Below are 27,436 nucleotides of genomic sequence, written 5' to 3'. Positions count from 1 at the left end.
CCAGAAAGCACAGCGTGGCCACAGCTTCCACGAAGAGCACCACAGATCAACCACACCTCCTTCCACGTTTATTCCAAGTGGCACAAAGGCTATGAAATTCGCTCCGCCAGTGGTCACGGGCATGAAGCAGCCTTCCGCCGGCGCAACCAGGACAAAAAGAGAGAGAGCAAAAGACAGAGAGAGCCACACGCTCTTCTTCCTCCCTCGCAATGCTGCCCACGTGCAGCCAAGAGTTCCTCACTTTCTTCAAAAGTGCATACAAATACCAGCACACCAAACGCACCAACAATGGCGAGCTTCTTGTTCAGCAAGCACAAAACCAAGAGAGAGAGAGTGATTCTTCTTCCTCTGCAATGCTTGAACCTTCTCGCTCTGTGACGTCATACGACCAATCGCAAATGCTCGGGGCGTGGCCTTTTCCTTACGGGGTCCTTTAGGCGGGGCTTCGTTGCCTGTTACGATCTTTTGGAGTCGGGGTTTATTTGCCGACCGTAAATATTCGGATGTTGTCGGCAGTGGTGGGGCGGGGTTTAGCCCGATCGGGAATGTTCGGCACTGTCTGCGGTAGTGATTGTTGGTTAATGGACAGTGGTTTTTGATGGCCAGCCGTGTGAACGTAAAACCGAAGTGGATTGATCACATGGGGAAGCACACAGTGGGGAAACTATCATTAAACCCTACCTAATTAGCATGTCTTCAGCCCCTCGTGTGAAGAACACATAAACAACTTTAAGGTCACAGTTTCCCTGCTTATGTACATCGAAATTTCTCTTATGCGTCCATGCTAATACTACACAACCCTATCTCCACTATGGTATGTCATTACCTGCCCCCATAAACAGAGCAACACTTCCAATAAACTCCAATTTTGCAATACTTGGACAAGTTATATTGGGTGGTGTATGTAATAGAAGCAGTGGAGCACAGCCCCTGGCAAGTGGGCATGGCATGTGAGAGGTTGCAGTATCGGAATGAAGAAGAGGCCACCGATATGGCTATGTACGATGCTGATTGACGCTGTGTTCTATGGTGATCAATAAAGCATCCATCCCCGAAACTGTGACTCAATGTCATCTTATTACAGTGTGTAAGGGTGGCGTATATGGTATAAGACTGTTTTAGTAGCGCTAAACTTCCGGATTTATTTTAAACGATCTTAAAAATAATTATTTTATTAAAAGTGAAGTAAATGCTGAAGACTGCACATGGTATCATGTTCGATTAATTCTCGAGTTAACCAATGTCGCAGATCTAAAAGAGCTTTGCGTTGCTGTTGTTGTGGTGGTTATTGTTGGTGAGGGGGGGGGGGGGGAAGGGGGGGGGTCGATCTTTGAAATGTGTACCCATTGGTCGAACAGCTGCCAGACAACACCCACATCTGTCGTTTTGACCCCACCACCACAGCACCGAGACAAAATGATATGTCGCCATCTTGTTTTTCTGGTGGGCCTATGCCGATGCTGCAGTGCCCAGGTTTGTTGCGTCCGATTTCCATTGGCTATGTTTGGGTAAAGTGTTATTCATGATGAGAGACCCTGAAAAATGTAATCATACGTCGAAAAAGAGTAAGGTTTAATCAAGCCTGTCAGAATGCACGGGATGTCAGAACACACGGTAATCAAGCATTACCTTACATAATCAAGCAAGCCTGGTGTTGGCTTAGCGGTTAGGGTGCAGGCTTGGGATCCTAGGATCCTGAGTTTGAATCCCGGTCAATCGCTGAATTAACGGCCGGGGGGTTGACTCAGCCTGTCATCCTTCCAAGGTCAGCAAATTGAGTACCAGCTTGCTGAGATGAATGATCCCGGTGTGTACCCCGATTTAGAATAGGTACACCATATCCCTGCGCATAGTAAGAGGCGACTAAGGGTTGGCATCAGGAAGGGCATCCGGCCATAAAAACATTGTCTCAAACAGAGAACCACGATTGTCATGGGGCCCGCAAGGCTAACCCCCTGCTCTAGCAGGGAAAAATGGCCTTAAAACGATCATTCATTCATCTTACATAATGAAGCGTTACATTAATGCACATTACTAAACCCATTCGCTTTGTTTGGCTCGAGTGTTATTAAGGATGAGGGAACCAGGAAAATCTGATCATATGTTGAATAATAGTAAGGTTTAATAATCCATCTTGGAAAAACGTTGCACCTCTATATCGCCAAAACTACTCAAGGAAAAAAATTCAAACATGGCTCATTGTCAAGTACTCCGCATGGGGAATAAGATATTGTTATGTTTTTGGGGTAGGGATGAAATACCTTCGTCGAGATAGAATCGTGTTGGTTTAGAATGCTCAGTGTCGCAAAAAAGAAGAACCCACCTCGATGCAAATCAAGTTAGGCCGACTGTCCGTGTAAGATTGTATATGTGTCTCCATACGAGGGGTGGAGCTATGCTAATTAGGTAGGGCTTAAGGATAAACCTGTGTGTAATTGCCCTGTAATGTTTTCCCTTCATTGTTATTGCATCACCAAGGGCCACCACAATAACTACGACAATCGCACTGTAAATGGACTGGACTCCATTCACCCACAACACCGGCAGGGCTCGCAAAACCCAGACATTACGATAGGCAAAGGAACCCCACCCAGCCGAACATTCCCGAAGGACGGCTAGGCTCCGCCTCGGAGGACTGGAATTGACAGGCCACGCCCCGAGCTTCGTCATTGTGCGTCAAGAATGGTTGTGAGGCCACGCCCCAAAGGACGATTGGTTGGGACGATTCGACGGCGCTGAGCGATTGGTCAAAAGGATGACGCCATCAAGACGCTAGAGAGGAAAAGAAAAGGGACCGCCATTTTCTCGCTCTCTTGGCCCTGGCTGCATTTGCAAACAGTCGCATTCTGTCTCGCTCCTCTCTTATCTTGATCCCGGCAGTTGGCGAGCGGTCGCATTGATATCTCTCTCCCTATGCCCTCGACGGAGGCGGTTGCGCTTGGAGCGGTGCGCGCTGGCGAAGCGAGTGGTGGGGGCCCAGGGGATCATGACGATCGGAGGAGGAAGGAGTTTGGCCACCGCTCCGCGGGTTGGTGGCTGCTACTGGTGCGAATGTGCGCCAACTTGTGCGGTTCCCGCGCGGTGGTTCAAAGACCGGTCGAGGACGCCAGGCTGAGTACCAGCCAACGCACCACACCACATTTTATTTTTGTTTATTTTTCCCTCGTCTGTTTTACAAGTCTGGTGTGGAGGGACCCCTAGTTAGGAATTTAGCTTACCTCACCTTCATTGTTATTTGCATTTATTTTCATTAAATTATTATTTGTTGAATTTGACTTTTCTTGTCTTGGTTCGTTTCTGTGTTTGTGGGGATCGGATAACCCCTGTGTATGTTCCTGATCAGGTAAGACCTCAAACCTTCCCGCACATGTCACTAACGCCAAGTTGGGTATACCCCTCGGAGGTAAACCTCGTTTTGTTCATTCGTCCTCTTGGGGTCTCAACCCCGGGGACACGACAATATGTTCATGATGATATCATCGGTGCCTTCATTATGACGTCATAATTTGACAAGTACAATACTTGATGTGATCAGTATGGAAAAAAAAAAATTCTCTGCAACCGTTAGTCCAATGGACATGAAATTTTGACCATAGTAGCGCCTCCTGTAGAATATTTTAATAATAATGACGTCACAGGTCACGTGGTACAGGTGCCATCTACATCTCTGAAACAGCTCCACGGAAAAAAATGAAACATGGCTCACTGTAAACAACTCCATATGGTGAACAAGTATTGTTAACTATGACACAATTGGTGCTTTAATTATGATGTCATAATTCGACAGGGACAACGCTTAGTCTGATCAGTTTTAAGTTTCTTGAGCGTAATCTACACAACAATTATATGAGAGAATATAAACTTATATTCATTCAAATATTCAAATAATCGCTCACTTAGTCTGGCAGCCATGTTGGATCAAAGGAAAAAACCCTTCAAAAGAGTTGGAAGAGAGAAGACAGAAGAGTTGGCTTGCACCAAGTTGACTGCGCAGGGTAAGCATTCTATGAATACCATGTACTTCATGAGGTAATCCCCTCTAACGTTATATTATATCTGCCCTGTAGTGGTTGTTGTGCAGCATGTGGCTGCTGGTTGCATCATTTCTGGGAGCGTGGCTGTGCCGCTGACGCATCGCCCCCTATTACCAGTAAGCTGGTACTCACTTTACTGACCTCGAAAGGATGACAGGCTGAGTCAAACCACCTGGTGATATTTCAACAGCCAGACAGGGGCTCAAATCAGGACCATAAGATCTCAAGCCAGCCACCTTAACCATTAAGCCAACACCAGACTTACTATATGCCCGTAATTATATGTTAATGGCATCCCACCTATGGCATTAATCCATTTTTTTGGGCGTTCATATTTATATCGGGTAGTTGTCTCCGTAGAATTTGCGATTTGATTTAGGTTTGATCGAGAGAATCGATTCAAACCGGTGATCAATTCTTCCGCCCAAGCCTACCTGAAACTTTAGTATACTTTTGTTTTTAATAAGGTGGAGACTCATGGGGGAGGGTGGGGAGCTGAAGATTGTGGTGGGGGTTTGACGCATTTCTATTCTCTTAGTGCAATACCACCCCAGAGGGCACTAACCTACAATGTGACATGGCCGAGGTGTAAGTAAATACAGTCCTGTACTAAATATCATTTTACAATTTCCTTGTGAGCTCAAACTTGAACTAATCCGACACATTCACAATATAAATCTATGCGCCAAATTTGGTGATTCTCGTTGCCCTCGTCATCCAGTTACTCTGTCGACGGACAAACAAACACGCAGACTCACGGGAAATGTGACATGACATGAAATGGTGCCGAGTTGAAAAAACGAAATGCAACAAGTGGATTAACTTCTGAAAAGGAAGGATATATTCAGAAAGAAGAAGACCTCACCAAACACCAATCATCAGGGGAGAGATCTCCAAAGTACATTACTGTGAATCACCACCCAAAAGGGACTTTGTGCAATGGTCACGTAGATTTTCATACGTTCACATTAACACCATTTGCGATGTGTTGTTTCTGCCTAATTAGCTTCATCAGCAGGACAACATGATTAATGCCTCGACCATCATACAATTGAGAACCACACTAACACTTTCCATCTTCACACAATCTCACATATGGCCAGCACAGCCTGTGGTCATTCTGCATGCACCCTTACCGGCATGCTGAGTTTGTGGGGTGTACCCAGTGGCCACACGGTTGAGATCCTTCCACAGAGGCTAGAGCTTCGCCAGTTCGTGAAGAACGACCAGACCTTTTCAGTGAAGTAATTATATGGGGGAAAAACAATATATGGGGAAAAAAACAATATATGGGAAAAAATATATATATACCAACAGGAAAAATTCAACTTTTACAGATAATGCACATTTAGCCAGGTTTCAATCAGAAATATAGTCTGCTGGTGTGGCTATGCCACCAATATAACATCTGTTTAGATTAGGTCCTCATTGGTGTAATGATTAGAGTACCCATTCAGTCTGCGAGGTCGGCAGTTCAAACCTTGGCTGAGTCATCCCAAAGACTAAAAATGGTACATGCTGCTTCCTTCATTGATGCTCAGAATTGAAAAAGGATAGAGTATGGAATATGGATAAACAATAATAGGTTTGGTAACCATTGTGCAGGCTTAGCCGACTGCATCATGGAGCGCCTTTGAATGACTTAATTGGCAGATATATTGGCGCTATAGAAATCATGCGAATTCCTCTTTTTATTATTGGGGCAAAAGTTTGGCAGTGGTCAGAATACTGGCACACAATGGCTTCCTCTTTCTAAAAGACACTGATATCTAACATCAACCAAAAAATGCGAGCACATGAGACACCTGGCTTAACGACCCCTCCTCGGGTTGGTGTACTCATTGATGCAATAACTCTGCCTGGAAAGCACTGGAGTGACAATTTATCATCGTGCTGATAATCAAACTCAAACTTGACTGTTCAAAGACGAGTATGGACTGTTCAAAACTGGACTCGGCACCATCCCTCCAGCCAAAACAACTTTCAGTATAAGGACTGGCCACAAAGGACATGGGTATTGAGCATAAGCTTGTGATCACAATCACCATTGCACAAAGCCAAAAGCTTTACACACACTCACTGACTGTCTCTCTGCCTCTATCTCTCTCACTTTTTCTCTGCATTCAGAAAGTATGCACACACACCCCTTGACTTTTTCACATTTTGTTGTGTTACAGCCTGAATTTAAAACAGATTAAATTTAGATTTTGGTCTCTGATCTACACATAATACCCCATAATGTCAAAGTAGAAATAATTTTTTACAACTTAATTAAAATGAAAAGCTGAAATGTGGAGTCAATAAGTACTCAACCCATTTGCTATGACACTCCAAATTGAGCTCAGGGGCATCCAATGTCCTTTGATCAACCTTGAGATGTCTCTACAACTTCATTTGAGTCCACCTATGGCCGACTCAATTGATTGGACACGATTTAGAAAGAAACACACCTTTCAATACAAAGTCCCACAATTGACAGAGCATGTCAGAGAAGAAACTCGACCATGAAGTCCAATGAACTGTCCGTATAACTCTAAGATAGAATTATGAGGAAGCATAGATCTGGGGAAGGGTATAAAACAATTTCTAGAGTGTTGAAAGTTCCCAAGAGCACAGTGAGCCGCATCATTTGGAAATGGAAAGAATATGAAACAACCCAGACTCTTCCTAGAGCTGGCCGTCCAACGAAACTGAGCAATTGGGCAAGAAGGACCTTAGTTAGGGAGGTGAGCAAAAACCCAATGATCACTCCATGACAGAACACTGTGAGTTCCTTGGCTGAGATGGTAGAACCTGCAGGAAGGACAACAGTCTCTGCATCACTTCACAAATCTAGGCTCTATGGGAGAGTGACCAGATGGAAGCCACTCCTGAGAAAAAGCACATCACAGCATGCCTGAAATGTGCAAAAAAGGCACGTGAAGGACACAGTGCATGAGGCACAAGATTCTGTGGTCTGACGAGACGAAAATTGAACTCTTTGGCGTGAATGCAAAGCTCTACGTCTGGCGGAAACAAAGCACAGCTCATTACTCATCTAACACCGTGAAGCATGGTGGTGACAGCATCATGCTATGGGGATGCTTTTCAGCGGCAGAGACTGGGAAACTTGAGGATAGAGGGAACAATTAATGGAGCCAAATAAAGGCAACTCCTTGAGAAGAACATGCTTGAGAGTGCAAAAAGACCTTAGACCGGCAAAAATTTACCTTCCAACAGGACAATGACCCCAAGCATACAGCCAAAGCAACACTGGAATGGCTTCAGAACAAGAACGTGAAAGCCCTTTCTTTAGTGGCCCAGCCAAAGCCCAGACTTGAATCCCATTGAGAATCTGTGGAAAAACTTGAACATTACTGTTCACTGATGCTCCCCATCCAACTTGACAGAGCTTGAGCAAATCTGCAAGGAAGAATGGGAGAAACTCCCCAAATCCAGATGTATAAACCTGATACAGACATACCCAGAACACTCGTAGCTGTAATCACTGCCAAAGGCGCTTCTACAAAGTATTGACTCAGGGGACTGATTATTTTAGTAAATGAGATATTTATTTATTTCACTTTCAATAAATTTGTAAAAAGCTCTAAATATATGTTTTCACTTTATCATTATGGGGTATTTTGTGTAGATCAGGGACAAAAAAAAAAAATTAAATCCATTTTAAATTCAGGCTGTAACAACAAAATGTGAAAAAGTGAAGGGATGTGAATACTTTCTGAAGGCACTGTATACACATACCCCTAACCCTTTAAAATCCTTAAAATAGAATGATTACATGAGAATCTGTGGCCAATGAACTCTCACATGATGCGATGAAGAGGGTTTCATGAGATCAGAAGCTCTAAAGCTATAGACACAAGATGTTGTACAAAAATGGAGCAAAGTCACAACAACCCACCTTGAGGAATCCTCAACATCAATTATTTCCACTTCACTATCAGTTGTGAGAGGCTCAATGACCATCACTTCAGGGACCGGTCTCTCTCCTACTGCACAAAATGAACCAAATGAACAATAACATTACATGACCAAAAAAACTTGCCCCCTCACCCCTTTCTATATATAAACATACATTTACTATACAGTTGCTTGGATGCATTAAGACCAGAATATATTAAATGTATAACAAAGATAATTATGGAAAGACATGCCAAAGCTATAAACAAACAAAAGACCTGCGAATATTACCAGGGTGATTGTTTCTTGGAGGGCTTTTACTCGGCCTCAGACCAATGGAGCCGGTCCTTGAAGCAGCAGTAGATTCATCAGAAATATCAGTATCACTTGAACTAGTACTCTGGCAAGTTGCATATCGTCTTCGAGCTGCCACTTCACGCTTCTTGTTGCGCAATCTCAAATACTCCTTACGACGCAATTCTTCCGCAGACCCAACTCCAGTCTGTAACTCCTCTTCCTCACTTTCAGAGGGCTGCAATGTCGGCGAACCTATCACCTGCCTTCCTTTGGCCGAACGAGCAGTAATAGTTTCGCGATCCAACGGTGAATATGGAGTGTGCATCCTTCGCCGAGCAAGCTTCGACGCAGAATGCACACGACGTATTCGCCGCATGCTGACAGTCTCAAGTTCTGACTCTGACTCCGAGTCTCCAAAATGTCGACTGGTTGATGGAGATGGCTCAGGCTGTTCATGATCCAAGGGTGAGTCCTGAGCATAAAAGTCAATGAGGTTTCCCCTGTTGTGCAGCCCACCCGACTCCCCTTCAGAAAAATCCTCCAGTTTTGGCTCATCATTTACTTGATCGTCTCCTGTCCAATGATGATGGCAATCACCAGCAATCCCACGAGGTACATGCTCATATGCTATGGTCGCAGTCCTTTCGATCTCCTCATGTTCCATGTCTTCGTCCATGCCTGCCTCGGATTTCATCATTCGGCTACGGCTTCTCGTTACCATGCTGGTCGAAACGCGCAGCAGAGCGCGGGTTTGGGTTGAGTACACACAGTCTTCAAGAGTCGGAGAGGTAGGCAGATCTGAAAGGCCATCAGAAAGGCAAAGTACCTGAAACAGAACCACAACATTCTGTGTAAGCATACATGTTATACAAGGTTGAACTTATTTTACCAAGGAACCGATATGCAGTATGAATTTTACTGTTACCACGTTACACCTTAAAATGCAAAATCTAGCATGAAAAATAAATAAAACATTCCCCAAAATAAGAATGGCTGACTTGTAGTAGAACAAAAGACCATGATCCATTTTCTTCACGACTGCTGCTTGGAACAAACTGCTCGTGGCTCATTTAAGTGCAATTCGACACGTTTTAGCCACAGCCTTTTCATGTGCGAGAAGGGCCTCAGCAATCATGCGAATGGATGTAGTTGGTGCACAATGGCTTGCAAGTTTGAGATGCATGACAAACGCCTCGTTTCAAACAGCAAGTGATACCGTCTGCTTGCCTTGTACGACCACCTCCATTCAAACCGATAGCGACTGATTAAAATGGGTAGGAACCCTCCATGCATACAAGAGGATAACATGGCATCCCACATCAGAATACAATATCCAAACTCTGCTCGCTCAAACATATATAAATAATACAGAGAGCAAGAGATGTAAAAGGGAAAATAAACCACAGTCATCTCTGTACAAAACATGGTCCATATGCATCTTACAGGCCTTACACAAGAAGACAGGCAACAGCAGCACAAGCTCAAAAACTGGTCCAAGACCTGGAAAACGATCCTTAAGCTAGAGAGGGGCCTCATTTGTCACCATCTCTCTGGTCAGACAGCCTGGCAAACCCTCAAGTTGCATTCTGTAACTATCCTTCGTCTGAAATCCAATCAATTGAGCTCGTTGAGCGAGATTTAGCCATAACCTGTTTAGTGTTGACTACGTCTCCAAAAGGACTTGCAAAGCTAGAGTCCATATGTGTTCACTAAGCACTCAATCAAAACACTGAGCCCTCAGCTGAGCATTCGGGGTTCACATCTCGGTCGCTCACAACATACGAAGCCTTTGCATGCCGTGTCCAGGAGCGTTCCACATCATCCCTGGCACACATACCGGCATGCTGAGCCTTGCAGTCTTATCTGGAGTTCCTTGATGCTGTGGAATCTAAGCCCTCGGGGATTATTATGCCCAGAGACCGATACTTGTTTAAATGCAGACCAAACTATCCTCAGGCCTTGCTCGATCCATTGTGTACGTTATCTACAGGTTAAAAACAAACGTTTTTTGGTTTTATTTTAATGCATCATTTAGCAGCAACTATGCACCTTAATTTATTTCCTATCATTTTCTGCAGAGACCACCATTTCTTGCCTTTGTTGATGATGCAAGGTTGGCTGTGAAATGCATGTCAAGTGCTTTTCCTACCCAACATTGGCCCAAAAAGGCATGATAGTCATTTGTAGTTACTATCATTTGTAGTCATGATAGTCATCAAAAAGTCATTTGTAGCCAATATTCTTTCACAGAGCATATACCTGGTTGGCAACAAGTCATGAATATTTTTGATGGGAAAAACCCCTAACCCTAGACAAAAATAAATAAATACACAGTGACATCTTTAACGCCCACCAGCAAATATCTGTAGATATGACCCCCAACTTACAATACCGCCCCCTTGAGGGGTTGGGGGTGGGATTCATCGATGCAACTTCTCGGCCGCAAAACACTAGTGGCAACTTATAGTCGGATCAGTAACCAAACAAGGACTAGACTAATCAAAAGCCAATACGCAACCTCTGAGCCATCATATCGGCTTACTGATGATCAGAGCTAGCAGTTCTTTTGTTTTGAGGTTTGAACCTAGGTTGACTTTGAGCTTTGATAAAATACAAACATCCACAGTAAAAAAAACATGGATTAACTAGAACGGCACTCGGTAGAGCGCACACCTCCGCCAGGCTGAACATTTTATGTTTTGTATCCCACTGATAGGCCAGATCTGGATTAGGACCTGAAACAAAATCTAATCGGCTTGTTTTTGTCACCTAACCAACTCGTCCACCAGGTTTAGTCGTAGCTCGTCCATAACTTTTTATGCTTCCGCCGACAAAGTCGCCGGAGGCATTATGGTTTTCGAGTTGTCCATCCGTCCTTCCGTACGGACTAAACCTCGTTTTTCTCAGCAACCATGTGTCCGATTGAGACGAAACTTTCAGGGTAGGAGTGACACCCATGCAGAATGTTTTTCTGATAATTGTGACGTCATAGGTCACGTGGTTATGGCAGCCATCTTGGATTAAAAGCCATTAATTAAAAATTTCTCAGAAACTGCTGAATGGAAAAATTTGAAACTTGGCACATTGTCAAGTACTCCCAATGGGGAACAAAAGCATGATAATGATGACATCATAGGTGAAGTGGTATACCAGTCAAAAACGATTTAATCGAATTCCTTATCCTAAAAATCTGAAATTGCATGCACATGATCTATGACCGATTTGTACTGAAATATTAAATTCATGACATCATAGGTCACATGGTTTGGCAGCCATATTGGATTGAAGGAAAATATTAAATAATTATACCTCTGAAACCGCTCACCCTATCGATGTGGAATTTTACAAATATCATCTAACAGCACTGTTGCATATAGTTTGAAAATGATGATGTCATAGGTCACGTGGTGTGGCAGCCATCTTAGATAGAAAAACGAACCTTTTCCGATCAACACTAAACTTCAAACGTGATCCACTACCCATACATATGCAGAGTGATGGCATCTACCCGTTGTGGGACTATGCGGAGGCATATTAGCGACACAGTCGCATTGTTCTAGTTTAAATATCATGTTAAATGTCGGTTTTAGCTCGATCTCTCAATGGTGAAGAATCGCTTAAAAATTAAATAATTATCGTATCCGAATCCATACTCAGATCTTCACCAAAATCGAATAGATTAGTCCTTGTCACACACACATCTACACCAAGTTTCGTACAAATCCATCCACAACGTTTTGAGATATCCTGCTATATGTCGTTTTTGGCCCTATCTCCCAATGGTGAAAAATCACTTTTAAAATTCTAGTATCCGGATCTGGATTCGAATCTTCACCAAAATCAAATCAATTTATTTGTGTCACACACACGACCTCTCCACCAAATATCATCCTAATCTGTCCACAACTTTTTGAGATATCTTGGTCACAGACAAACAGACAAAGGTGAAAACCTAACCTTAAAGGTAAAAACAGACAAAGGTAAAAAGTCTGTGCTCATCATCAAACTACTCGGCCATTAAATCGGGATCACTACCCTCGCACTATTATAATTCACATTACAACAGGGTCATCCATAATATTGGCAGTTTGGATTGACAAATCGCGAACAATGGAGATGGCTATACAAAGCAAAACTGTGACCACTTGAAGAAGTGAAAACCGATTCGATGTTGTACTTCTCCCCACACTCGATGTTGGATTCACTTCCACCTTCCAGTCCCAAATCCCAATTTGATGCATTCCCAGGTTGCTAATAGGCATGATGCATTCTCCATGCATTTGGCAAAATTATCAACTAAACAAAACACATGCTGTGCCATTTCCCTCAACATACCTCTTCTGAGCCTGGTGTTGGCTTAGCGGTTAGGGTGCCGGCTTGGGATCCTAGGATCCTGAGTTGGAATCCCGGTCGATCGCTGAATTAACGCCGGGGGGTTGACTCAGCCTGTCATCCTTCCGAGGTCGGCAAATTGAGTACCAGCTTGCTGGGATGAATGATCCCGGTGTGTACCCCGGTTTAGAATAGGTACACCGTATCAATGCGCATCGTAAGAGGTGACTTGGGGTTGGCGTCATGAAAAGGGCATCCGGCCATTAAAACATTGCCTCAAACAGGGAACCATGATCGTCATGGGGCCCGCAAAGGTAACCCCCGCTCTAGCGGGGAAAATGGCCTTAAAACGATTCATTCATTCATACCTCTTCCTCTCAAAAAATATGCTTTTGGTAGATGGCAAGAATATATCCACCCACAATGCATTATTCTCTAAAACACGAACCCAACCTAATGTATTACATCAATTAGTCTACTCATTTGTACAATAACATTTTTTCGTTTTAAGAGTTACCATCCATTCGACGAATATAATTAAAGGGCCAACAACATACTACATACTCAAAACTAGAAGGGCACTCGGTAGAGGGCATACCTCCGCCAGGCTGATCAGTTTACGTTTTGTATGCCACCGACAGGCCGGATCTGGATTCGAACCTGAACCAAAATCGAATCAATTTGGCCTGGTCAAACACCCAACCACTACACCAAATTTGAGCCAAATCCGTCCACAACTTTGAGATATCCTACTCACAGACAAGGGTGAAAACAAAACCTGCAACCTCCTTTGGTGGTGGAGGTAACAACTGATTTTTCAATCCCTTCCTTCCCTCCCTCTAAAAACTGTATTCTCCAAGAATATACTGTACTATGGAGTCTTTCACCTCTTGACGAATGGAGGCAGAGTGCCAGTGTTTAGCTTTCCCCTGAAGGACAATATTGTCCACAATGCAACCTCATGACAACACACCAGCGTGACAGTTTTAAACAAATAAATCCAACGGTGACAGAAATGAACTAAAGACAAGGTAGCTGAGAAGGTGAGCATGCTGCCGAACGAGCAACGCAATCCCACCACCTTGGTCAAATACTTTTCACTGGAAATAAATATTAGGTTTTTTTTTTCAATTTTGATCTCAAACACCACTTCCTTTTTAACCACGTCACATTTGCCTATGGTGGATGCAGAGCCACGAACTGTGACGTGTCCACTTGGAGCGTACCCCAACTTTTATAGTACAGTACGATGAGAAAAATAACCAAACCATTTGCTTGCTATTTCAGCAATATCCGAACAATATGGGATCCATTTTCTTCAGAAATGTTAAAACCATGAAGCCCTCGATGCAATGGAACAATCCATTTCAAAATAACCGGTTTGCACGGCAGTAGAGTCAGAGGGAGATCGAGAAAAATAAAAAAGGAAAAAGAAAGAGTTGTGGATGGGAGAGTAAAAATAGAAAGATAAAGAACATGGAGATGAGGTTAGATCGAGATTGGAGAGGGGGAAGGGAAACGAAGAGACATGTCTGTGATTTAAGATTGGGCGGTGGGGAGCAGGTGAGCGAGAGGTCAAAAAACAGCATTTTGAAGATCCTAATATGTAGATTTTCCTGTCACAGAGAATACGTAATGCGTCTCCAGGTCCATAGATTAAAACGGTGCGATTTGCCTAAATACAGTCATTCCATTGTAGGAAAGTACAGAAAAGGTTATCTTGTCAAATCATACAAGTACAAACAACTCAAATCGGGAAGGATGAGGCTCAAGAGGACACAGGCATGCTAACTGCTCCAATCTCCCCCCTCATCCCGAGCAGGACCTGCCGCAGGCATCCGGCAGCAAACTGATTAGTCAGACACGCTCACTTGGAAGGTTGTGCCTGGAATATGCCACCTCAGTTCAAGTAACAGGATTCCAGAGATGTTTGAGGGTGCTCAAACCTTCAACGGTCGGCCAGCATCCAGAAGAACCTTCTTACATAACTTCACACATGAATCAAATTCCTGGATAAATCTGAATGTTAGGGTTAACAGCGGAAAGGAAAACAAATTACACAAACAGCAGCAATAAAGAAAAACAAGCTCCAAGCCTGGTTAGCTCTGCTATGTATATATATACATATATACTAGCTTGGCTCGGCTCGCTGCGCTCTCCTCACCACGCGTCGTCACTGAGGAACGGGCTTATTTTAGCTGAGGCTAATGACTGTACCTGAGTTGCTGTGTTGTCATGATTTACACCAATCATAATACAAACAATAACTTTGCACAAATGTATTTGTTGTGTTTGTGATGTTACATTTTTATAGGAAATTTAGGTTGAAGATTTAGGTTGAATGTTCTTTTTAGCTGCGTCGCAGACGCTTCTCATAGAGTGCCCTCTGCTGTTGTTGTTCTTGTTCTTCTTGTTGTTGTTGTGGTTCTTGCAGAGAAGACAAAACCTCGAAGCTCCACCCATTCTGGGAACCATAGCTCCACCCATTCTGGGAGAGGCTTTATATAAACAAATATCCACCATTTTATAAACTCGCATAGCTTTGAGGCCTGTTTTGTAGGCCCGTGGTGTCTTGCTCTCTCACACAGTTTTCTTTCAAATCAAATTCAATATATCATTTCATTTTTCACAGTTGCTAACATAGTTTTAGCCTCGGTTGAAAAAAAATGGGAAGAAAATCCGATGAAAGTTGCCCTTTATAGAACGAAATGAATTCTCAAAGGCCTGTAACTTCAAGTCCATTGAGATTTTTTTTTTTTTAATCGCGGCATGGTCAGTCATACACCGCCCAAAATAAGAGACGGGTAAATGCCGAGATATATTAAAAATTCGTCCATTTGATGACAATCGTCACGATGAAATATTTAATTTATACGTCGTCACAATAATGTGGAGAGAGGAGCATAGCTTCGTTCACGTGTCGCCACATACGGGAAATTGCCGAGATATATATTTTTTAAATCGCAGCATGGTCAGTCATACACCGCCTGAAATAAGAGACGGGTAAATGCCGAGATATATTAAAAATTCGTCCATTTGATGACAATCGTCACGATGAAATATTTAATTTATACGTCGTCACAATAATGTGGAGAGAGGAGCATAGCTTTGTTCACGTGTCGCCACATACGGGAAAATGCCGAGATATATTAAAAATTCGTCGCCACACACGGGAAATTGCCGAGATATATTTTCACTTTGCACAAAAATAACATCAAGTAATCGAATCAATAGGAATGTCCTGTGCCTATAACATCGACGTTATAGGCACAGCTGCATCGAGGCATTGTGTAACATCGACGCGGCTTTTGTTTTAATTAAAACTTTTTGTACTTGTTTTTTTAAAGAAAAAACCCCTCAGCACATACATAGGGGAGGGGTCGGTGCAGACTGGAAGTTTGGGACGATTACACCTCACCACCACGTAATTCAAAACACCTCACCACCACGTAATTCAAAACACCTCACCACCAAGTAATTCAAAACACCTCACCACCAAGTAATTCAAAACACCTCACCACCACGTAATTCAAAACACCTCACCACCAAGTAATTCAAAACACCTCACCACCAAGTAATTCAAAACACCTCACCACCAAGTAATTCAAAACCCCTCACCACCAAGTAATTCAAAACACCTCACCACCAAGTAATTCAAAACACCTCACCACCAAGTAATTCAAAACACACCACCACGTAATTTAAAACACCTCACCACCAAGTAATTCAAAACACCTCACCACCAAGTAATTCAAAGCGCCTCACCACCAAATAATTCAAAACACCTCACCACCACGTAATTTAAAACACCTCACCACCAAGTAATTCAAAACACCTCACCACCAAGTAATTCAAAACACCTCACCACCAAGTAATTCAAAACACCTCACCACCAAGTAATTCAAAACACCTCACCACCAAGTAATTCAAAACACCTCACCACCAAGTAATTCAAAACACCTCACCACCAAGTAATTCAAAACACCTCACCACCAAGTAATTCAAAACACCTCACCACCAAGTAATTCAAAACACCTCACCACCACGTAATTCAAAACACCTCACCACCAAGTAATTCAAAACACCTCACCACCAAGTAATTCAAAACACCTCACCACCACGTAATTCAAAACACCTCACCACCACGTAATTCAAAGCACCTCACCACAGGTAATTCAAAACACCTCACCACCAAGTAATTCAAAACACCTAACCACCACGTAATTTAAAACACCTCACCACCAAGTAATTCAAAACACCTCACCACCAAGTAATTCAAAACACACCACCACGTAATTTAAAACACCTCACCACCAAGTAATTCAAAACACCTCACCACCAAGTAATTCAAAGCGCCTCACCACCAAATAATTCAAAACACCTCACCACCACGTAATTTAAAACATCTCACCACCAAGTAATTCAAAACCCCTCACCACCAAGTAATTCAAAACACCTCACCACCAAGTAATTCAAAACACCTCACCACCAAGTAATTCAAAACACACCACCACGTAATTTAAAACACCTCACCACCAAGTAATTCAAAACACCTCACCACCAAGTAATTCAAAGCGCCTCACCACCAAATAATTCAAAACACCTCACCACCACGTAATTTAAAACACCTCACCACCAAGTAATTCAAAACACCTCACCACCAAGTAATTCAAAACACCTCACCACCAAGTAATTCAAAACACCTCACCACCAAGTAATTCAAAACACCTCACCACCAAGTAATTCAAAACACCTCACCACCAAGTAATTCAAAACACCTCACCACCAACTAATTCAAAACACCTCACCACCACGTAATTCAAAACACCTCACCACCAAGTAATTCAAAACACCTCACCACCAAGTAATTCAAAACACCTCACCACCACGTAATTCAAAACACCTCACCACCACGTAATTCAAAGCACCTCACCACCAGGTAATTCAAAACACCTCACCACCAAGTAATTCAAAACACCTAACCACCACGTAATTTAAAACACCTCACCACCAAGTAATTCAAAACACCTCACCACCAAGTAATTCAAAACACACCACCACGTAATTTAAAACACCTCACCACCAAGTAATTCAAAACACCTCACCACCAAGTAATTCAAAGCGCCTCACCACCAAATAATTCAAAACACCTCACCACCACGTAATTTAAAACATCTCACCACCAAGTAATTCAAAACACCTCACCACCAAGTAATTCAAAACACCTCACCACCAACTAATTCAAAACACCTCACCACCACGTAATTCAAAACACCTCACCACCAAGTAATTCAAAACACCTCACCACCAAGTAATTCAAAACACCTCACCACCAAGTAATTCAAAACACCTCACCACCAAGTAATTCAAAACACCTCACCACCAAGTAATTCAAAACACCTCACCACCAAGTAATTCAAAACACCTCACCACCACGTAATTCAAAACACATCACCACCAAGTAATTCAAAACACCTCACCACCAAGTAATTCAAAACACCTCACCACCAAGTAATTCAAAACACCTCACCACCAAGTAATTCAAAACATCTCATCACCACGTAATTTAAAACACCTCACCACCAAGTAATTCAAAACACCTCACCACCAAGTAATTCAAAACACCTCACCACCAAGTAATTCAAAACACCTCACCACCAAGTAATTCAAAACAACTCAACACCAAGTAATTCAAAACACCTCACCACCAAGTAATTCAAAACACCTCACCACCAAGTAATTCAAAACACCTCACCACCAAGTAATTCAAAACACCTCACCACCACGTAATCCAAAACACCTCACCACCACGTAATTCAAAACACCTCACCACCAAGTAATTCAAAACACCTCACCACCAAGTAATTCAAAACACCTCACCACCATGAAATTTAAAACACCTCACCAAGTAATTCAAAACACCTCACCACCAAGTAATTCAAAACACACCACCACGTAATTTAAAACACCTCCCCACCAAGTAATTCTAAATACCCCACCACCAAGTAATTCAAAACGCCTCACCACCAAATAATTCAAAACACCTCACCACCACATAATTTAAAACACCTCACCACCAAGTAATTCAAAACACCTCACCACCAAGTAATTCAAAACACCTCACAGCCATAAAACACGTAATAAAAACACCTCACAGCCATAAAACACGTAATAAAAACACCTCACAGCCATAAAACACATAATGAAAACACCTCACAGCCATAAAACACATAATAAAAACACCTCACAGCCATGAAACACGTAATAAAAACACCTCACCACCACAAAATTAAAAACACCTCACAGCCATAAAACACAAAATGAAAACACCTCACAGCCATAAAACACGTAATAAAAACACCTCACAGCCATAAAACACATAATGAAAACACCTTACAGCCATAAAACACGTAATAAAAACACCTCACAGCCATAAAACACGTAATAAAAACACCTCACCACAAAATAATTCAAAACACCTCACCACCACGTCATTTAAAAACACCTCACCACCAAGTAATTCAAAACACCTCACCACCACGTATTTCCAAACACCTCATCACCAACTAATTCAAAACACCTCACCACCACATAATTAAAAACCTCACCATCATAATTATAAATACCTCACCACCACGTAATTCAAAACACCTCACCACCACGTAATTCAAAACACCTCACCACCATGCGATTTAAAAACACCTCACCACCACATAATTCAAAATACCTCACCACCACGTGATTCAAAACCACCACAACGTTATTAAAAACACTTCACAACCACAGAAACAAAAGTTTGAGGGAGTCGTTAAGTGACAACACAGACACTGCCCAGATGTGTAGATATCTATCTATAATTCCAGCAATCTCTGTGTGTATGTTTGTATGTTTGTATGTTTGTATGTATGTTTGTCTGTGACCGCTGTTTCTCGACAACTACCGGTCCGATATACTTGAAACTTGCCAGGTATATTGCTGGGGACCCGAGGATGTGCCTTTTCAAGGTTTGAAATTAATCGGACAAGCAGTTACCGAGCTATGTCCAAAAAACGATTCAACCAATCAGAGAGCAGCGAGCTATCACGTGTGCCGAACGTGGCGAACAGACTCTGCCTCGGACGGCACATTTGAGAGCGTATTCATTTATTTCACGTTTGCAAACTATGTTGGCGCTATGTTGGCGTTAAACTATGTTTTAAAACTAATAAAAACTAATTTGCGATTCATCGTAACTGCGATATACGACCTTCCGGAGCTCCCGTGAGAGCGTGCGCCATTACGGATAGTAATTCAATTAAAAACATAAAAACATTGTCCCAATTCAGTCAGAGCGAAGGGCGTTGTTTTAAGCGAAGAGCGTTTTATTTTTCCCCTTAAATTCAGTCGCCGGACGGTGAAAGCTTTTTTTTGGGGGCAGCTACTGGCAGCGACGTACGGCCAATCACAGGACACGTTGTTGTGTCGACGTGCCGTGTTGTTTTCCCTCGCGGTTTGGAATGTTTTTCCTTTTCATTTCTTTTCTCTTCCTTACGGAAGTACGGGCATTTCCTTAAATTTGCGATTCTTTCGCTTTCCTGCGCGTTTGGGCACGCTATGGCGATTTCTTTACCAAACTCCGAAGCCGTTCGCTTTGGACCAAACCATTTCATGTAAATAGAGGGGGGGGGGATTGTCACCGTACTCGCAAGCCGTTCGCTTTGGACCAAACCATTTCATGTAAATAGAGGGGGGGGATATAATTTTAGATATAGATATAGTACGGGCATGCCCTAGTATAGATAAATGACTGTACCCGAGTTGCTGTTTTGTCATGGTTTAAACCAATCATAATTCAAACAATTATTTTGCACAGATGTATTTGTAATATACGTGATATCACATTTTATAAACCATTGAAGTTGAAAACTGAAGTTGGAAAAAAAAAAAAATCCCCAAAAAATTCCTCCCCCAAAAATATATATATTGGAAAATTTTTCCAAAACAATACCCTTCGGACATACCGACTGGAGAGATATGTGCATACCAGAAGTTTGGTACGATTTCACGAAAGTTTGAGAAAGTAGTTCAGTGACAAGACAAGACAACACAACACAACACAGACACTGCACAGATATATATATATATAGATATATATATATAAAAGATGGTCAATTTCAGGGAAAACAAAAAATAAGTCAAAGACTCGTCATGCCAGTGTGAGCTAAGCTGGCATTCCACACAAGCAACAGTGAACTCCGATGCACAAGGAGCACCCGACGACACGTTTTCGACCCCTTCAAACCCTCTTGCATTCCTTTGGAAAGCAACTCGACTGCCTTAACCATATTACAATTACAGTAGTTATACCTTCGCCACCGGAGGTGGACGGAGGTGGTTTTCACTCCAGTTTGTATATCACTGTCTGTGAGCAGGATATCTCAAAAAGTTATGGAGGGATTGGGATGAAACTTGGTGGACATGCTGAGTGTGTGACAAGGACCAATTCATTCGGTTTTTGTGAAGATATGGATCTGATACTAGAATTTTTAAGTGAGTCTTCACATTGAGAGACAGGGCCAAAAACGATACATAGCACAATATCTCAAAAAAAATAAAAAATTGTATACATTGTCTAGGCTCATATGAGAGCTAACATATATAACATAAAATAAAAGGAGCAGGAGACAAGAGGGGGATAGAGAGGGAGGCACAACAACAGTAGAGAACAGGGGCATTGGGAGATCTGTAGAAGGGAGAGGGCAGGGTTGGGTACACCGGTTAAACAAGATGGTCACTACAGGGGCTTTCAGGAAAGAAAACAGGGAATTTAAAGGAGGTGGGTTTGGGGTGGATTAATGGGGGTCAAAAGATCATGGTTTTGGATTTTGGCTATCACCAGCACCCTGAATAAGACATGGTGGTGAACAGCTGTTTTGAAGACATGGAGGGAGGAGTGGAATTGAAGAGAGTGTGGGAGTTTGCACCAGAGGCAGGAGAAAAGAGGAATGAAAGAGTGAAGGTGAGCAGAGAGTCTTGATTTTGGCAGTTTAACCATAATAGGGTTGCTGGCAGATCTTGTGCGTCCTGCAGGAATATTTGGGGTGCAGAGCACAGATAGAGCTGGGGGAGCTAGGATGGAGAGGTGTCGGTAAAAGACAGAAAATCCACCAACCTGCCTGTGGTGAGAGAGAGAAAGGCCCTCAGAATCAGCTTCATCGTGTGAGATACCAATGATTCTGAAAGCTTTGGTTTCTACAGCATGAAACTGAGCTAGGTGTGAGGCAGGAGCATCAGCCAAGAGGGGAGAGCAGTACTCCATTGAGCTGCGGATGAAAGCTTTGTATGTGGTGAGAAGCTGAGGTGTGCCAAGGAAGGACTTTGCACGACGGAGGATGCCCAGTCGGCGACTGGCTTTGGAGGCCAGCTTGGAAATGTGGTTTTCCCAGGAAAGATCATGGCAGACAGTGAGACCCAAAATCTTGAGTGACAGAACTTCTTGGAGAGGATTGTTGAGAAAGTCGATTGGAGGGCTTTCCAGACGGTCTTTTCGGAGAGACAAAGTGAGAGTGTGAGATTTTGTCAGGATTGAAAGACATGTTCCAAGTGTTTAACCAGTTTGTGATTTTATCTAAGTCTGCAAAGAGTGAAGAGGCTGCTGCCCGCCGATCTGAGGGTTGAGGTATGGAGCGGCAGAGAGTGGAGTGATCAGCAAAGAGTTTTCCAGAGTTGGAGAGATCATTGATGAAGACCAGAAATAGCACAGGGCCCAGAACACTGTCTGGAGGAACTCCTGCCTGAACAGGAAGAGGAGATGAGAGAATTCCATTTCGAGCCACACATTGAATGCGACCAGAGAGGAAGTCTGAAAGCCATGCATGGAGGTTTCCATGGATAACATAAGAGGGGAGTTTGGTGAGCAGAGCTTGGTGCCAGACCGTATCGAAGGCACGTGATATGTCAAGGGAGACAGCTCTAATTTCCTCTTTGACATTGAAGACCTCCCATCCATTGTTGAAACAGCAGAAGCAGCATGTCCAGAGTAGAGTTGCCTGGTCTGAATCCAAATTGATGATCCGATTTCAAGCCATTGGAGAAGAGGAAGGATTTTATGTCAGAAGCGATGATAGATTCCATAACTTTGCTGATAATTGGGAGCAGGCTGATTGGTCTGTATTTGCAAGGATCTGTTTTTGCTCTTTTTGTGTAAAGCGGTTATGTTGGCCGATTTCCAAGCAGATGGAAGATGACCTTGAGCAAAAGAGAGGTAGAAGAGAACAGAGAGGGTGAGATCGAGCAGCAGAGCAGGACTTTAGGACCAGTGGGCTGATGCCGTCTGCAGAATCGGAGTCGAGGTTTGACAGAAACTTCTCCACCTTGTCGGGAGAGGACACAGAATCCAGGGGCAGCTGGGTTCGACTGGGTAAGGTGTGTACAGAGAGCGATGGGTTTTGGACACAAGATTTTGAGGCAAATCCAGAGTTGAGGCATTCGGCTTTGTCAGGTGCGTAGTCAGCTGTGTAGCCGTTTGAGGTAAGGGAGGGGATGGAAGGGGAACAAACACCAGAAACAGATTCGACCAGATGCCACCAGGATTTGGAGGAGGGAGGCAGGTTTGAGAGTTCAGTCTTGAGAGTAGAGAGATATTGTTTCCTGGCTCTCCTGAGGGTAGACACACACTTGTTCCAAGCTTTGTGAAAGGAACTGAGATTGCCTTCAGTTGGATTTGCCTTTCATGAGGCGAAGGCAAGTTGTTTCAGTTTTGATTATATTCGGACGAAACCTGGTGCATGAATCGGGTAGGTGACACGAACAAGCCGATTAGGTTTTGGTTCAGGTCCAGATGCCGATCCAGGCTATCAGTAGGATATAAAACGTAAACTGTTCAGCCTGATGGAGGTATGCGCTCTACCGAGAGCTGTTCTAGTTCTATATACAACCTCAGTTTCACAAGTTCAAATTGTAAACAGTGCAATGAGACCCAAAAGCTTGAGTGACAGAACTTCTTCGAAAGGATTTTTTGAGAAAGTCGACGGAAGGGTTTTCCAGACGGTCTTTTCAGAGAGACAAAGTGAGAGTGTGAGATTTGTCAGGATTAAAAGACATGTTTCCAAGTGTTTAACCAGTTTGTGATTTTATCTAAGTCTACAAAGAGTGAAGAGGCTGCTGCCTGCCGATCTGAGGGTTAAAGGGTATAACTGGTTAAATGTTTAAAATTAAAAAAAGAGAAAGGAGGGAAACTGTCCACATCGTGAATGATTTGAATATAAAACCAACTGTGCTCCCTCTGTCCATGCAATGACTCAGCTAATGAAGATGAGAATCAATTAAAAAATAAAGTTTCATGAAACACCTGCAAACAAGACAGCTTGGAATATACAAATTACCTTAGATGTGGGAATGAGCAATCTATAAGAAAGTAGATCTGTGCTTGGACACCATGCTCTTTCATGGAGATCTCTGGAATTTTATCTATTGCAACTCAGAGCTACTCATTTGAAGAGGTATAAAATACATATATCACCCTCTTTAATCGATTACTACAAAAAGGAAACCCAACAGATATTGGAAACGAAAACCAAAGCGTGAACAACTGAACATGTTTCCCCTTCAAGGCCCAAGTGTGAAACGGACGCCTTTCACGATCAAAAACGTGAACAGCATTAAAACAACAACATTAATATCATGTTTTATTTCACAAACTCTGCTATTCTTCCTCCAAAGGCCAATTTTCAGAGATCACACAAGGGGCGAGAAACACCTGCTGTTAGTCAAGGACCGTGGAGTCATAAACCATGTGCTTCTCTTTAAAGGGTATTCCGTACACTTCCATGCATACAATTATACTGGCAATTCTCATTCAGGCCTCCTACAAATTTGCTTCATTGCATTGTTTTGCCACTGTCGGACATTTTGTTGCAGAAAGATACACACACTCACGACTAAACTGTCTAGCCTTGGTTTTTTTGGGGGGTTTTTTTTGTATACAGAATCGAGGCTCGTGAAAGAGCTAACATTTATCACAAAAAAAAAAATCAAACAGACAAAGTATATAAAAAGAGGGAGTGGTAGACAAGATGGGGAGAGAAGGGGAAGCACACAAACACAACATTTGAGAGCAGGGACATCGGGAGATGTGTGGGAGGGAGAGGGCTTGGGGGGAGGAGGCGTGGGAAAGGGGAGGGGGTGGGAGAAGTATAAAACACGAGGACACCAAAGACTTCCAGGAAAGAAGTTGGAATTTCAAAAAAGTGGATTTGGGGTGAAATTAGCGGGGGTAGAAAAGATCAAGGTTTTGGATGGGGGAAGATAAGAGATGGTGGTGAACAGCTGTTTTAAAGACCTGGAGGGAGGAGTGGGATTGAAGAGTGAGGGAGTTTGTTCCAGAGGCGGGAGAAAAGAGGAATGAAGGAGTGAAGGTGAGCAGAGAGTCTTGATTTTGGCAGTTTTTAACCATGAGAGGGTTGCAGGCAGATCTTGTGCGACCTGTCGGAATATTTGGGGGACAGAGCCCAGAGAGAGCTTTGGGAGCAAGGCTGGAGAGGAGTCGGTAAAAGACGGTTTGAATCCCGACCAAGCTATAAACTACCATCCCGGTGTTTCACAGACAGAGTAATTCATCAATGTGTGTGCCGTCCCTCGGATGGACGTTAAACTGGGCGTCCAGTCTGCTGGCATTAGTTGGTGGAGGTTAAAGATCCCAAAGTGTCCTTTGTGTAGAGTAAGCAAGCTATCACCAGCACCCTGAACAAATTCCAAATCCCTGCCCCGATAGAGGGATGGCAAACCACCCAGTATACCTCGTGCCAAGAAACTGCTTCGGACGTACCGAAGCTCTGTAACAAAGTATGGTACATGTGAATCACAATCAATAACAGTAGATCTGAGAAGAAACCATCATATTAAAGTAGATATGCATCTGGACTCACACAGACACTACGGCAGGTACTTCTGTCCCTTCGGGAATGGGTGAGGCCAGCAATCCAGCCACTTGGTGGGGATGGCATCCAACATGTGATTACTAGAACAGTCATTTAGCAGCTTTAATGGCGGTAGCAGACCACTTACTCTGGATCAGGCATCATTAGGATAGAAATAATACCGAGTAAACAGGTAACTGCTAAGTTACTCAAACACAGCGCCACATTTTGCATTTTATCGAGAACCTACATCCTTACACAGGAGGGTTCCGAAACCAATCAAAGGGCATTCACAATACACAACTGATATTCCCAACGGTACCTTCTTATTGGGACTTTCATCCTGCTTTCCTGGGTGCTCCTGAGGCCTAGGACGTTTACGTCTCTTCATCTTTCCTTTACTAGGATTCCCAGAGTCTGTGGGACGATTCAACATCCACCACCACGAGATGACAGCCAGAAAAACGAAACAGAGTCAATTGAAAGCTTGTTACATTAGAGGTATTTTTATCACATGGCTACCACAACAATGAGATTGGGAATATTCCATATGGGAAAAAGCATCGCCAACACGATCTACATCATGTGAGGTGCACGGCTCATGAGTGAACTGGACTTTGGGGCTTGGGTATCAGTTGGCAAGAAAATTCACGACCACAGCAAGGTTTCTCACTATTGATGGCTGGAGGAATTTCATGAGGTGAAGAAGAGAGGAGAGGAAGGTAGCTCGGACACAAGGAGAGCAAAACAAAAGGACAGAAAAGATTTAAAAAATAAAAACTGCACAGGAGATAAAGAATAAGGAAGGACATACAGCAAGCGATACACTGGAGTAAGTGAATACGCTGGAGTCCAAAACATTTATGTTAAAGACAGAGTGGCGGAAGACAAAGTCAAAGGAAAAATATATAAGAGACCAACAGCTAGGAGTGGATGGGTGAGGAACAAAACAGACTCATGGATATTATTGGCAGAGGATGATGACCGGATAGGCCTTTGGTGATGGGCAGGGGGTGACCTGACCTTCAGGCAGACAGAGAGACAGACAGACAGACAGACAGGGGCAGGGTTAGCGTGACAGTATGGAGATTAGGAAAGGTTAGGGAGACAAATGGCCAATGAGAAAGGCTCGACTAGTTTGGGCAGAGAACGCCTGTACAGAGAGTGGAAGCTGGACAGGATTGGGCAGAGACGAGGACAGGCTGAACAGGATCGGGCAGAGACGAGGACAGGCTGGACAGGATCGGGCAGAGACGAGGACAGGCTGGACAGGATCGGGCAGAGACGAGGACAGGCTGGAAAGTATCGGGCAGAGACGAAGACAGGCTGGACAGGATCGGGCAGAGACGAGGACAGGCTGAACAGGATCGGGCAGAGACGAGGACAGGCTGGACAGGATCGGGCAGAGACGAGGACAGGCTGGACAGGATCGGGCAGAGACGAGGACAGGCTGGACAGGATCGGGCAGAGACGAGGACAGGCTGGAAAGGATCGGGCAGAGACGAGGACAGGCTGGAAAGGATCGGGCAGAGACGAGGACAGGGTGGACAAGATCGGGCAGAGACGAAGACAGGCTGGACAAGATCGGGCAGAGACGAGGACAGGCTGGACAGGATCGGGCAGAGATGAGGACAGGCTTGGGGCAGACAGAATGACAGGCCTGGGGCAGACAGAATGACAGTCTTGGGGTAGACAGAATGACAGTCTTGGGGCAGACAGAATGACAGTCTTGGGGCAGACAGAATGACAGTCTTGGGGCAGACAGAATGACAGTCTTGGGGCAGACAGAATGACAGTCTTGGGGCAGACAGAATGACAGTCTTAGGGCAGACAGAATGACAGTCTTAGGGCAGACAGAATGACAGGCCTGGGGCAGACAGAATGACAGTCTTGGGGCAGACAGAATGACAGTCTTGGGGCAGACAGAATGACAGTCTTGGGGCAGACAGAATGACAGTCTTGGGGCAGACAGAATGA

General features: G+C 43.6%; 1 protein-coding gene across 25 annotated transcripts in view; it reads right to left on the bottom strand.

Moving 5' to 3' along the window:
• The window catches only part of LOC137420979 (uncharacterized), a 136,910-nt gene that overhangs the window by 106,501 nt on the left and 2,973 nt on the right, over positions 1–27,436 (bottom strand). For 16 of the 25 annotated variants that reach the window (XM_078772102.1, XM_068106550.2, XM_068106555.2 and 13 more), the window contains exons 2-5: positions 25,782–25,876; positions 8,226–9,057; positions 7,936–8,026; positions 5,171–5,266 (exon numbers count right to left, since the gene is read on the bottom strand). In XM_078772102.1, the coding sequence (XP_078628228.1) occupies positions 5,171–5,266; positions 7,936–8,026; positions 8,226–9,057; positions 25,782–25,876 (1,114 nt within the window). The remainder of the gene's footprint in view (positions 1–5,170; positions 5,267–7,935; positions 8,027–8,225; positions 9,058–25,781; positions 25,877–27,436) is intronic. The other 9 variants (XM_078772103.1, XM_068106553.2, XM_078772113.1 and 6 more) reach the window with 2 other exon arrangements.

Source organism: Myxine glutinosa, chromosome 2 (genome assembly GCF_964187855.1).
Source record: "Myxine glutinosa chromosome 2, kmMyxGlut1.1, whole genome shotgun sequence".
NCBI classification, from domain to species: Eukaryota; Metazoa; Chordata; class Myxini; order Myxiniformes; family Myxinidae; genus Myxine; species Myxine glutinosa.
This window is presented reverse-complemented; position numbering and strand designations above follow the sequence as displayed.